At 37.4% G+C, this 13104-nt stretch overlaps 1 protein-coding gene across 10 annotated transcripts in view; it reads right to left on the reverse strand.

Moving 5' to 3' along the window:
• Nucleotides 1-13104, reverse strand: part of FNDC3A (fibronectin type III domain containing 3A) — a 124105-nt gene that overhangs the window by 83399 nt on the left and 27602 nt on the right. Inside the window, exon 1 of one of the 10 annotated variants that reach the window (XM_071739142.1) lies at nucleotides 7983-8032. The exons of 7 other annotated variants lie outside the window; for them this stretch is intronic. Coding sequence is in view for 2 of the 3 variants with exons in the window: in XM_071739134.1 (XP_071595235.1) it covers nucleotides 7686-7697 (12 nt within the window). In the remaining variant the exon portion in view is untranslated. 2 more of the 10 variants (XM_071739134.1, XM_071739127.1) reach the window with 2 other exon arrangements.

Consider the following 13104-nt stretch of genomic DNA (forward strand, 5'->3'; position numbering starts at 1 on the left):
AACAAGAAATAGAGCATTTTTGTCAATGGACTTTTAGTCTACTTGATGCCCCTTTATTTATTTCACTGGCTTTTACAACAGCTCCAAGATAAGCTCTGTTTGTTGTCAAACGTGACAAAACTAAAGCTGAATCAGGACCGAAATAATTTCAGAAATTTCAAGAACTGCTGGCTTTGGAACTCTTTGTGTTGGACAATGTGTGAAACCATGACCAGCCCTAACTGCTGCTGAACCTCATGGACATTTCTGATATTTATTCATCACCTCAGTGGATCTAATTTGAAATAAGAAAAATTAAAGCTACACACAGAATAAGAGAGATTGATACTTCTCTGGTCAGAAGAGATGTTACCAAAGACAATCACTCATAGAGATTCCCTCTTGTCTAATAAATGTTTGCTGCACACGATCAAAGATCCAAGAAAATTTCTCTAAAGGAAAAGGTAACATGGATCTTTCACAGCATCGTGTTGGTGAAATAAAATCCACAGATTGCTCAGTATTCAGAGCTCTTTCATCTTATTCTAGGTAGCTTTCTGCAGGCTTGCACATCTCCTTGTCCAAAATGCTACTTCATGAACTGACATCAGTACTTACGAAAAGCAAGGCCCTCATCTTTCACACTGAATATTCCAGACCTTGATCTCCTTCCTCTTCTGGGCAAAGCAGTCTCATTGGCTGGAATTTACTGAAAAGCTTTGGAAAAATCTGATGGTTCAGCCTCAATCTTTTTGAGACAAATCCTGTTGCTTTACTCTCAGCATCTAAAGCCCTGCTATGCAAAGGGTAAATATACATCAGTCTCTCCAGATTTCCATTGCCTGCTCCTCTAAGATAATTATGATAATCTGAAAAACCTCATTTGTGATGTGTCAGTCTGAGAGGGAGGAACGTTTAACATGGCCACTTTTCAAATGCCATTTCTCTTCCTACACTGACAAAATGCTAATTAGGGACTTCGTAAAACAATGCAAACATCAGACACTGAGGCCATCATACAGGCTCTAGAATCCTACAAGCAATTCTAAACCATAACCAATGATAACAGAACCTAATAAAATTTAAAAGTGTAATTTCTCAGTGCTAACACAACTTTGACTCAAAATATTATTGTCTCAAGTTCAAAAAATATAAAGGCATTACTATTAAGAAATGGGAGTATTAGGTCAACAACTAATTTTATGTAATTTCCACTGGGACTATGAATTGTTTCCTTTAAACAGTTATTTAATAATGAACTACATGACCTCAGTACAGTTCCTGATGAAAAACAGTACAGAATCTCTTTCCAGAAATAAGCATAAAGGTTGACAGTACAGAAGAACAGCTACAGACTTATCTTTAAAAAAATTATTTCATAAATAAAACAAAATGACTGGCCTGTATGGTTTAAGTTTGAAATATCCAAAAGAGCAGTTGCCAAAAAATGTCTGATTTAACAGCAAAATGTATTTCTTTTCAATGATACTTATTTTATTCCACAAAGGATACTTTAGAAGATAAATCCAGATTAAACATACTAAGCTTTGTAGTAGTTTAATTAAATAGGTATGGATTATAGAGGTTTCTTCTTAGCACAATATTTAAAAATCCATTTTAAAAACATAGAAAGGCATTGCAAAAAGGACTAATATTCATTAAGCCCTCTTCTTAGCAAGGAATACTCTTTTTTTCCTGACTTTAAAACATTTACTTAACTGTTTACCCACTCTCAGGTGAAGATGTATAGTCCAGATTGGCAAAGATCAGCTTCTTAGGAAAACTGAATCACAGGACTTATTAGAAATCTCAGTATGTGTTTCCTGAAAATGCTGTTTAAACTCAGGCAGATGCTGAAGACAAGTAAAAACATAAGAAATGTCCTCGTGGCCTGGGTCAGCAGTCCAGGTCAGCAATTCATCTAGCCCAGCACTTTGTCTCTAATGTATTGGTTAAAATGCTGCTTAAGAGCAAGTGAGCCAGACCATGTTCTACAGTTCATCTCTCCTGTCCATGAGTTTGCTTAAACTCTTTGAGTTCATTTACACTCGGAATTGCTTCCACAACTTCCTATGGCAGCATATTCCTGAAATTCACTTTTTAGCCGTTTTAAAAACATCTCCTTCTAATTAAATATCCCCTGAGCTATGGGATTTGTTGAACAACAGTTCAACCTTCTGCAGTGTTTTTTTAAGCCTTGGGAATTTCTCTCATCTTGTCCCCAGCCTCTGCAAACTGAGGGGAACTAATATTTCTAATCTCTCCTAGAACTGCTTCATGCCCTTGGCCACATCAGTTGTACCTAAACCCACGTGTCTATTTGCAAAGTGAGCACTGCTCAGGAAAATTCCCAGGTGCTGGAATATCACCTGCAATGATGAATGATGTTACAGTAGTCCTGAGGACAACAATGGCCCATGAGCAATCTTCGGGATGAGGTTCAACACGGCCCAGTGCCGGGTCCTGCACTTTGGCCACAACAACCCCATGGGGAGCTCCAGGCTGGGCACAGAGTGGCTGAGAGCAGCCAGGCAGAAAGGGACCTGGGAGTCTGGATTGACAGGAAGCTGAACATGAGCCAGCAGTGTGCCCAGGTGGCCAAGAAGGCCAATGGCATCCTGGCCTGTATCAGGAACAGCATGGCCAGCAGGTCCAAGGAAGTGATTCTGCCCCTGTACTCAGCGCTGGTGAGGCCACACCTCGAGTCCTGTGTCCAGTTCTGGGCCCCTCAGTTCAGGAAGGAGATTGAGGTCCTGGAGCAGGTCCAAAGGAGGGCAACCCGGCTGGTGAAGGGACTCGAGCACAGATCCTATGAGGAGAGGCTGAGGGAGCTGGGGCTGTTCAGCCTGGAGAAGAGGAGGCTCAGGGGAGACCTCATCACTCTCTACAACTCCCTGAAAGGAGGGGGTAGCCAGGGGGGGGTTGGTCTCTTTTCCCAGGCAACTCTCAGCAAGACAAGAGGGCACGGTCTCAAGTTGTGCCGGGGGAGGTTTAGTTTGGATATTAGGAAGAAATTCTTTACCGAGAGGGTGATCAGACATTGGAATGGGCTGCCCAGGGAAGTGGTGGATTCTCCATTCCTGGAGACATTTAAAAAGAGACTGGATGTGGCACTCAGTGCCATGGGCTGGGAACTGCAGCGGGAGTGGATCAAGGGTTGGACTTGATGATCTCTGAGGTCCCTTCCTACCCAGCCAATTCTATGATTCTGTGATTCTCCCAGATAATACTGGAAACACATCCTTAGCACACTCTTATCCAGGCAGCCTGCACACAGGCACTCTTTTTAGAGGAAGACAGCTTACTAGGACTGACTTCTTCCATGACACTTAATCTCAGACTCTCAGAACATTCTTGGGTACACTTAAGTTACAAATATATAAAAAATGCCTAATAGCAGCCTGGAGAAGCATTACAGCCCTTTGCTTGTTTGAAGGACTATTTAAAGGACATGCTCTTAATTAGCTTTGAAAATCTGTTTTCACCTCAATCATAATTTGAGCTGGATTGATATGGTAAACACACTCAAATTATGATTCCATATAAGACTTCTTTACTTCTTTCCTCAAAGAATTCCAAATTAAAATATAATTTTATTATAGCTCAGGTAGTATGATCACATCCCACAGAAATACATAACACTGATTTGGACACACTACTTTCAACAGATGTAATGATAATTTAACAATAACTTAAGGTGAAGATCTCGTGTATGATTTAGCATTACTACATCAGTGTGAGTAGAATGAGAAAATACTCTGATTTTGCCTCTAAAGAGTCAAAGGCAGTATAAATATTCAAACAGGAGACTACTCAATGTTTCTTATTTCTATTCAATAAGTTCTTCACTGTCTGCAACAGAAACTATGGGATGTTTCTGCAGACTGAACCAGGAAAGGAGATGGATGTTTAAAGTCTTTAGCTTACTTCTAATACTGAAAAAATAAATTTTATAAAAATAGCTGGAGTCAGAAAAAATTTTAAAAGAAAAAAAACCCCAACCCAAAAGGTGGAAATGACATCTGTGCAAGGCAGAGGTACAGCCACCTTGATTCAGAGGGCTGTTCCAAAAAAAGAGAAAGCTTAAGGCCAAACGTTAACATTTGGTCTATAAGCAACTTTTATCAGCATGAAGCAGAGGCTGCAGAAGCCAAAATAAGATTCTTAGAGGTTCTTACTCCATCCGTCCAGTCTTAAATGCAGAATGGCAATCATAAAAACCCAGCTCATTTATATGTTACTAATCCTTGTCTTTATTGGTACAGAATACTTGAAACAGATTAACAATTTACTTCTGCCAGATGAATATCTGTGCAGATATTCACAGAGCACAGTGAGGGACAAAATGGAATTTAAAACACCAAGTTAGCTAATCCTGCTTAGAATCTGCTCATCTTCTCACTAATCAAAATAAATCTATGATTCTATAATTAAGGCAAAAAACCACATTAACTCCACTGAAATAACAATTAGAAATGACTCCTCATTCTCTCAGTGAGATCCACACTTCTACAAGCATCTCTGCTTCCACTTCTGTCATACTAACAGTAGTGGTGATGTATTTATTATCAGATTGCTGAATTTCAAGCTAATTTTAGCAAGCTGATGGGAAGAAAGACAGCATCAGACTTGTGGTACCACAAATGCTTATTTACAGTACAATATGCAGGGAAAAGTTTTCCCAGTGCTCTCAGTCACAAAACAAAACAAACAAAACAAAATTATAAATAGGATTGCACAATTAATGACAGTTCTTGATCAGGTGGTGAGTAAGCAAGACGAAAAAAACAACCTATGGACAGTATTGTGAAGTACCAGTATAAAAACTGGATTCATCCTGATAAACCTGCACAGCAGGGATAAAAAAATAGTAGTTAAGGACTGATCTACCAGAATGTAGATCAAATGCTTCATTTTAAGACAACATCTTTCCATGGCAGAAACTGTAAATACAAGTAGAAGACAGGACTGTTTATGTCCCTACAGAGGGAAGAAAGCCATTAAGTAAAACCTGAAATAAGTCAATGAGCTCTAAAAACTAACTTAATAAAAGATGTCTCCTAGGAAGTTTGGCACATTTTTCTTTTGCTCACCATTATATCCATAGATGTGCAAAAGCAGCTCTCTGAATAAAACTCCAATGCTAAAGAACAACGCTCCCTCCCCAAATACACAAATACACAACACAGCCAGCCAAAAAACAGAGCCTTAAAAATTTTTTGCCAATTCTATTGAATTCATATATGCAGTGGATCTGTAAGGCAAAAGAGACTGCATTTGAAGAAACTACATACGCAAAATATTACTGCCAGTGTAACATAGACAGAGATAACATTTTTAATTTGTTTAGGTTATAGAAGTTTAAACTTAGTCTGAAGTAAAATATCTAAACAACAAATGATTGTTTAGAAGACTAAATATACTTCATCTAGAGGTATACTAGATGATCATTCATCCAGGCACAAAACAAACCCAGAATTAAGGCAGTTCCTAATCTACTCCACAGTCTTCCATAGAGGTTTGAAGACCTACCCTAGTTTGAGGAAATTTCTGCAGATTTGAAGGTTTATGGAAGGCAGCCTAGCTTAACCATACCCCATAAGGATTATCTAAGTATTATACACTTTACAGCCACATTTAAAATAAACTGTATTTCTACATGACTGGCTAAGACAGCACAAATACCAAAATTTAATTCAGATGCAATAAAATTTTGTTTATAAGTTTGGTATTCATACATATTTTTCATATACATATATGTATATGAATACACATTTTTCAATTTTTTGTGGCAGGTAAAAAATTGCATTGCCCAAATAAATGCTTTTATACCTAAAAGCTTCTTTGTCTGCAGAAGTTATTAGCTACTGAATATCCATCATACTTTAAAAATATTTAGTTTTCCTAATACCTACAGGTTTATTTCTAACCAGCAAAGTCTTAGCTGAAAGACAAACTCATTTTAGCATTTCTGGGATATGTGAGAAATATTTTTGTATTTGCTTAAAAGATAAATCTATAGACATCAAGCTCTTTCTATCTCTCTGAAACATCTCAGCTCTCAAATAGAACCTTCAGTATCAAGAACTATCAGCCTTCTGTAGTGGCAAAGAAAAAGGTTAAGTTTTTAAATCCTGACTGAGGCTAAAAAAAGCCAAAATACATTAAATCCTTAGTGTCATGTGTGAAGTTAAAGGATAAGCCCACGTGAGAACTGGAGCTCTGTTCTGTCCCCAGGCTAACACCATCTACTGCCACAAAGGCAAGAAAACCAAAGGAACTGGATTGAATTTCAGTGTAAAGGGATATTGGGAATCCTTCCCTCTCTCCAGCCATCCCCCACCTCCTCCTGAAGGAGAGAGGAACTGAATGGGTTACTCGATATATTCCTCTAAAAGAGCTTAGTTACGCTTGTTGAATTTACATATTTTTCCAGAATGAGTGAAATCCGGGACAAATTTTCCAACTGAGTTAAAAGCCTCTGAATATGTATAACAAGAATGCTGATAAATCTACCACTAAATATATCATAATGGGAAAAAAGCAATCCTTTAGCAGAAGCAACCAATTCATAGCCTAGCATTCACACTAAAATCCTGAAAAATGTGAGCAATTAAGAAGGCAAAAAGCAAGGGAAAGGCAAAAAGTTAGGACGTGTTAGATTGATTTTATCCAATGATATATTCATATATAATCTGAAGAAATAAAGGTAGATTTTATTACAACTATGAAATACAGTGAAATTAAATAACCAAAATTACTTTCTAAATAAGAGACTATTCATGTACACCAGGAAAGGTTGCAGGCTGTAGCAAAACAGTGCTACTAGAAAGCACAATTCTGTTTTTTCCCCCTTCTGGAGCTGTTTTGGGGATGTGTGTGGTTTTTGGGGTTGTAGGGCATTTTGTTTTTTTCTTTCACACAAACTTCCTAGAAACCAAGAAGGTAAAGTGTTCCAAAACATTTCCCTGGACATCTGAAACCGTAATTTAAAGATAATCAAATAAAAATCCGTTTCTATTCTAGCAAAACCAATGTTCTTTTCCGAGATGTTTTACTACAAAAGAGCTTCAGAGCTGAGGTTGTTTGGTTTTCTTTTTGTTTCTTATTAAACTGAAAACATCTATATTTAGCATTTCAATATTCATGCTGAGTCAGTAGCAAATGACTGTCAGCAAAAAGCACAAATAATGGAAAGACTTCACTAAAATTATATATTAATGCAGTAGTAACATACATCAACATAAAGAGACAGCAGTCGTTTGTCTAAAAAAAGCTGCAACTGAAATTAGCTCAGCAACACCGATGAGAAGTATTCTTAGCCATAAGGACAAATGTAAGTTAATCTTTGAATATTTTATAGATTTAGGAAAACACTGTAGCTAATGCTTTTGGTCATTTTGACTTCAAGAATTTTCAAACCACTCAACTAAACCTGTTAAGAGGTGGGTATGCCCAAGCCCTTTCTAAGATGTACACTGTATCTTTAACAGTCTGTCTGCAATGAGATTTCACAAGGTTTTATTTCTGAAAAAGGGTGAGTGTAATACAACACAACTTCCAGGCACAGCCACATTTATGCTCTGTCATTAGGGCACATATTCAGAAAGATCAGACTTTTCTCCACTAATAGCTTCAATCAAGATGGTAATTAGTGACATGCTTTATCTCACAACCCATTTCAAAGCCTTAGCCCTTTAACTTACTGTTGCTCGCATCCTTTTATTTCTCTCATTCAACTGGTGCTACCACAGTGACAAAGGATGAAGGAAGATTCAAGTCACCACTCCGGCTGCTCCAATCCGTTCCATTCACTTAATACTGAGGTAATCTTCAGAGATGCATTGAGCACTGCCTCCCCCTTCTTTTACCAGGGCACCTTAACCCAAACGCCACACCAGAGGATCCCCCTTCACCTTCCTCTGTAGCTGTGCATCCACTAAGCATGTGGAGGCAGGATGTGAAAGGTAGGATCAATTAACAATATAGTCAGCAATACCTACCTCAAGCCTTCCTTCCTATCAAATTAGCCAACGTACAGTGAGCTTCCTGCTGTACACGAATGTATCATGTCACCATAGCAACTAAATCAACAAATAGCTGCTGCAGCATCTGCTTCTGGATCATCTAACGTCAGTCAACAGAAGGTTTGGGTTTAAGAGAACAAAGCTTCCAAATATAATCCTTTTTATAACTGCATTTTTAATTTAGCCTCCTGATTCCCAGATAGGATACACTAGCTCGGAATGAACCAAGTTCTGACTTTATACTTAAATCTATGATGCAGCTCATGACTTCAGTTTGCAAATAGGAAAGGAGGGAGGAGAAAAAAGCCACCACGTTCTAAGAGAATAAAAATATACACAAAGAAATCATCAGCTGGATTCTACTGCACTTTTTCTTAAATACTGTGTTACACCGTGTATTTATTACATACATAAAGAGGCATTAAAAGAAGGGTGCTTCCTATTTTTGCTCTATAATTTACATACGTCTGCCCTAAATAATACTATAGCCAGAAATACATTTTATTCAATATTAATATTTAGGACATTTCAAATGACTGACAAAGATGGTTTCCCTCTATTAGCCTCAACTGAAAAGCTGACTTGAAAACAACCAGTATCAGTTTCTGGCAATCTCATATTTGCAGTCTTTAATCTCTACAATACCAGGGGCCCACTGGGTAGAGCTGTCTTCCCACAGATGAGGGTACAGAAGGCAAAAAACGCATCTCTCCCTTCTGTAAGAAATTACTTCAAATATCACACACGCATCACTCTGGTTTTGAGTCCTAAACCATAAACAGAGGAGCTACACAAAACTGCTTTGTAACAACTTCACACGTGGAATGCAACAACATGAGATTAGTGATTAAATGTTGGCTTCAAAGTTAATAAGCAAATGTACACACATATTCCTATGTAAAGAAACCTTACAAACCTACAGCTTACTTATTACAAGACAGTAACTTTCTGCCATTTTAACTTCAAGCCATATTCCTAATGTTTGATCATCATGCAATTCTCTACCAACTAAAAGCTTTCTAGGCTACAAGTACCCACTATTCAAACACAGTATCATCTTATGATTGAAAACATTTACTCTCTGCTTTCCCACCCATGTACAGTCTTTTGTTACAAGGAAAATCCTTCCTTCTAGACTGGCTCCACAAGTGGTCCAGCCAACAGGGAAAAGTGGATCCAGACTGAAGATGCTCACTCTGTTGTGGCACTGATGCACTTACCAGGATTTGTGGGTTTCTCACCTCACCTACTCCAGAGTTTCCCCGTCTGCAGGACCAGTAGAGCAGTATTTGTATGTCCCTAAAAGCTGCTGATCAAGAAACACTGCATGACTGTGGGACATTGTTATTCATTAGCAGCACAGGAGTTGCCAGATGGAATCACATCTGTGGTCCAGCTAAGGTGATGTCAGTTACAAATGCAGCACAAGTCGTTTTTTCATGGAGTGTGTGTTCAAAATCTGCTGTTCATATCATAACAATGCTAATGAGGCTATGAACTGCTCTTTTCCACAATCAAACTCACTAACATTTAGAAAGCAGATTAAATGGAAAAATGCAAGAGAACTCTTTAACAGCTATAGCATAGGATTATTAAATAGGAACAGCTGACACATCAGTAATAAAACCTGAATTAAAAACAGTGTCTTAAGCCTCAGGCAATTTAAAACAATTTAAGAATTTTGTGCTTGTGAAGAATGTCACTTCCAACTAATTCTTCCATAAAGTAATCCTTCTTAAGATTTTTTTCTATCTCCACCATCTTTTATACTTCTGAAGTCTTTATCCCTCCTGACTTATGTTGTCTAAAACCAATAAAAGGTTCTCAAAACTTTAGGTTGCGCTCTCTACTATATAACATCAGTCTGTTGTGACAGACTAAGGACACAACATATTGGTGATATTTAAGGAAAAGTAATGTTAGAATTTTATTTTTTATTTTAAACTATCCTCTGTTTTTGTTACGAATGACAGAAGAAAACAGGCTTCTCATCCTTATAAGCAAGTGTCCTATAGATACTGAATGTTGCCCGATGCATCCTGAACTGGATGCAATGTTCTTATCATTAAAGCTCTAAAATCTTCTATTTTCCACCAAATTTGAGCAAATTCCAATTTATACATTTCTCATGACTACACTACTCCCTACCATAGCACCTGTTAATACTTACTGATAACCTAGAGGGATCTATCTGCTGCCTATCTGGAGACCAACACTTATCTATGAAGAACAGAAAATATCTGTAAAGGTTATTAAATCTTGGGTTTAAGGACTAGAGAGGAAATCTATAGAGAATTAAGTAAATGCCACAGAATACATTGCAGTTACAATTTATATCTTTGGAATTTAAAAAATAAAAACAAACACATATAATCCAACCAATTTCAGCAAGGATAGATAGTAGGAGCACCTCTCAAAGAAAATGAGAGAAAGCATCTGTCTTTTCAGTGTCATGCTCCTAAGGTATATTTTCAAGGGAAAGACAAGGAACTGTGTCATTTTTCTAAAAGGCAGCTCACAGACAGCAAAATCAGCAAACATTTCTTCTTTTAACCACTGCTACAAGATACTGCAATGCTAGATGCACAAAGACAACAGAATTTCCCCAGAAGCGACAGGAAACTGGGAGATGGAAAGAAGAGCAGACTGTTCAGTGGCATTGATGTTCAAAACCCAAAGATTTCAATAAGCTTTTGCTACTTTTTGTAGAAAGACAAGTTGGAGAGACCTGAGAACTGGTGATTTATTTTTGTCCTAGTGGATGAAATGATTTTATTTATAATTTTTCTTCTTAATTCTTACTACCTTCATGTGTTTCTCCCCCTTCTCTTCATGTGAAAGCTCATCACCAGAGTGGGGAAAAAAAAAAAAATTGTTTGGAGCCTTGTTTTGTAAAAATATAGTTCACTGATATATGTTCAAGAGTTGCTGGTGTCCATGTGTGTTAATCAGTGTATATTTCATAAGTGTGTGTACCTCATTCTTTATTATTAATACACACATACATTTTTTGATCTATTTGTTTCTGTTTTGTCCCTTTTCCTCTGCATTTTCAGTTCTCACAGCTTGGCTAAGCCATGTTTTATTTGCCTCATTTACAGCAAATCCAATCTGTTTCATTAGCATTGACACAGTCTGTAGTTAGCAGATAGTACACAGAAAATTTGCAACTTACTATTCTATCTTTACCTCAGAGTATAAAAATAAGGGTAGCAGAAGTGTTTCAAAGAATCTGGATAATGCAACAAACATCTGTGCTTCAAAGTTGTAAATTAATCCTTGTTTACAGGGAATTAGAAGGAAGTAGTGTGAGGCCCAGTCATTGAACTCTGGAACTTTCTCAGGCATCTGGTCCCAGCCAGTGTTTAGACACATTAACCAGAAGACTTCAACCAGATTATTCTCATTTCATGATGATTTGGTTTTTGAAGTCCACAGGACTTCAGTTTTACAATGCTAAGCAAAACTGGATGAGAGAGGGAGCTTGTACTGCACAGCAAGCTAAAGCTTCAAGCTCAAGTTTTGCCTGGACTACTCTCAGTAGGCACATTCCCTGGTCAATTTGTCTGTTTGCTATAGTTCTAAACAGAATCAAGAAGTAAACTTCCATTGAAGCTGTGAGTAGATGCACTGAAAGATAGAAGACAGTTTAATTTTGGAAAACTAAGTCATTTAAAAAAAACTGTCTGAAAAGAAAATTACAATTAATACCCTCCTCCCCCCCTCAGTTGCTAAAGATGCTAGCTTAATGTTGAGAGCATCAAAATCCTCATTTCTAAATCAATAAATAAAATCTAAAAGTGCTGTAAAGTGCTACACGTGGCATTGTTGCAAGAAAGCCAGGCATTTTGAAGGTTTTTTTATATGATTTGTTCCAGTTTTTCAGATATTGTATTTAAATAATTATTTTTTTAAATATTTTCCTCATTCACAACACTTGTGGATCAAAACTCCCTTTCAATTGTTTCAATCAAGCCTCAAAACTGAAGATGCTTTCAGCAGTACTTCAACTGTGCCTACTTCACAATTCCTGCATCGTTCCTGCAAGCTGTAGGAGCAGTTGCCATCTACAATATTTCATGGCAAATAGGTATTCTGTGGTGTATCCCTGTGCAAGACTACATAGTTCCAGTCTCTTGTGAAGATCTTAATGGTGAGAAGAGAGGAAGAATTTGTTTGCTACTTAGCACATATTTCAAACACCCCCAAGTCTTATGCCATCATTAGAAAGCTTTGCTAGTATTTTCCTTCAATAAAATACTTGGTGATAAATTCAAATTAAAATAAAATCTTACAAACATTATGAAACCCAGCCAAGATGAACAAAATGAGGTAGACAGCTAGGAGGTTTGTTAATGATGATGCAAGTCACTGGAACTTAAAAGAATTTCTTTGTCAGTTATATCTGGACATGTCTGAAAGTTCTACCAGTTGGGCATTCACCAAAAAGGAACATCAGCATTATAAAGCTGCCATGACCAACCTTTGGCCTAACAACTGAATATTTATTTCAGAAAGGTCATAAAGCTACAATTGATTCCCCCTCTGTAAGCTGAGGCAGAGCACTTTTGGCCCTTGTCCTGACTACTTTCACCCTTCTGAAGCACAAAAAGAGGACCCAGCAAGCAGGACATAAGAGTCTGTTTCTATCCTCTGCAATCAGTAAGTTCTATGAACAGCAGGTTACTGGTGAACTTCACCAGCCATGCAGCAGGTTACAATACTTATTTATAAATAAACTTTTAAACCTAAGCTCTTCCTGCAAAGCAACTGTAACAATTAAGAATAAAATATAAATCAACAAGCTGTAACTGAATTTGGACTTCCAGTTTGTGAAGATCTTAGAAGATTTAAGAAACATGCAAGACATGGAGTTTGAAAGTAAAGAGACTTCAGACTGGACTAGAAGATCAATTTCATATTTCCAAACATTGTTTCTGATAACTCATATTCTTCTTTGGTGATTAAAATCCCCTAATATTTAAGACTGATGGGTGTCTTTAATACTTCTACCTTAAATTTCTACCTTCCTACACAAAAGTGTAGAAGTGCCAAAGGAAGAACTGTGTTCTCTAGTTATTCAAAACAGCATTTCATT

The sequence above is a fragment of the Heliangelus exortis genome, chromosome 1, assembly GCF_036169615.1.
Source record: "Heliangelus exortis chromosome 1, bHelExo1.hap1, whole genome shotgun sequence".
In the NCBI taxonomy this organism is placed as follows: Eukaryota; Metazoa; Chordata; class Aves; order Apodiformes; family Trochilidae; genus Heliangelus; species Heliangelus exortis.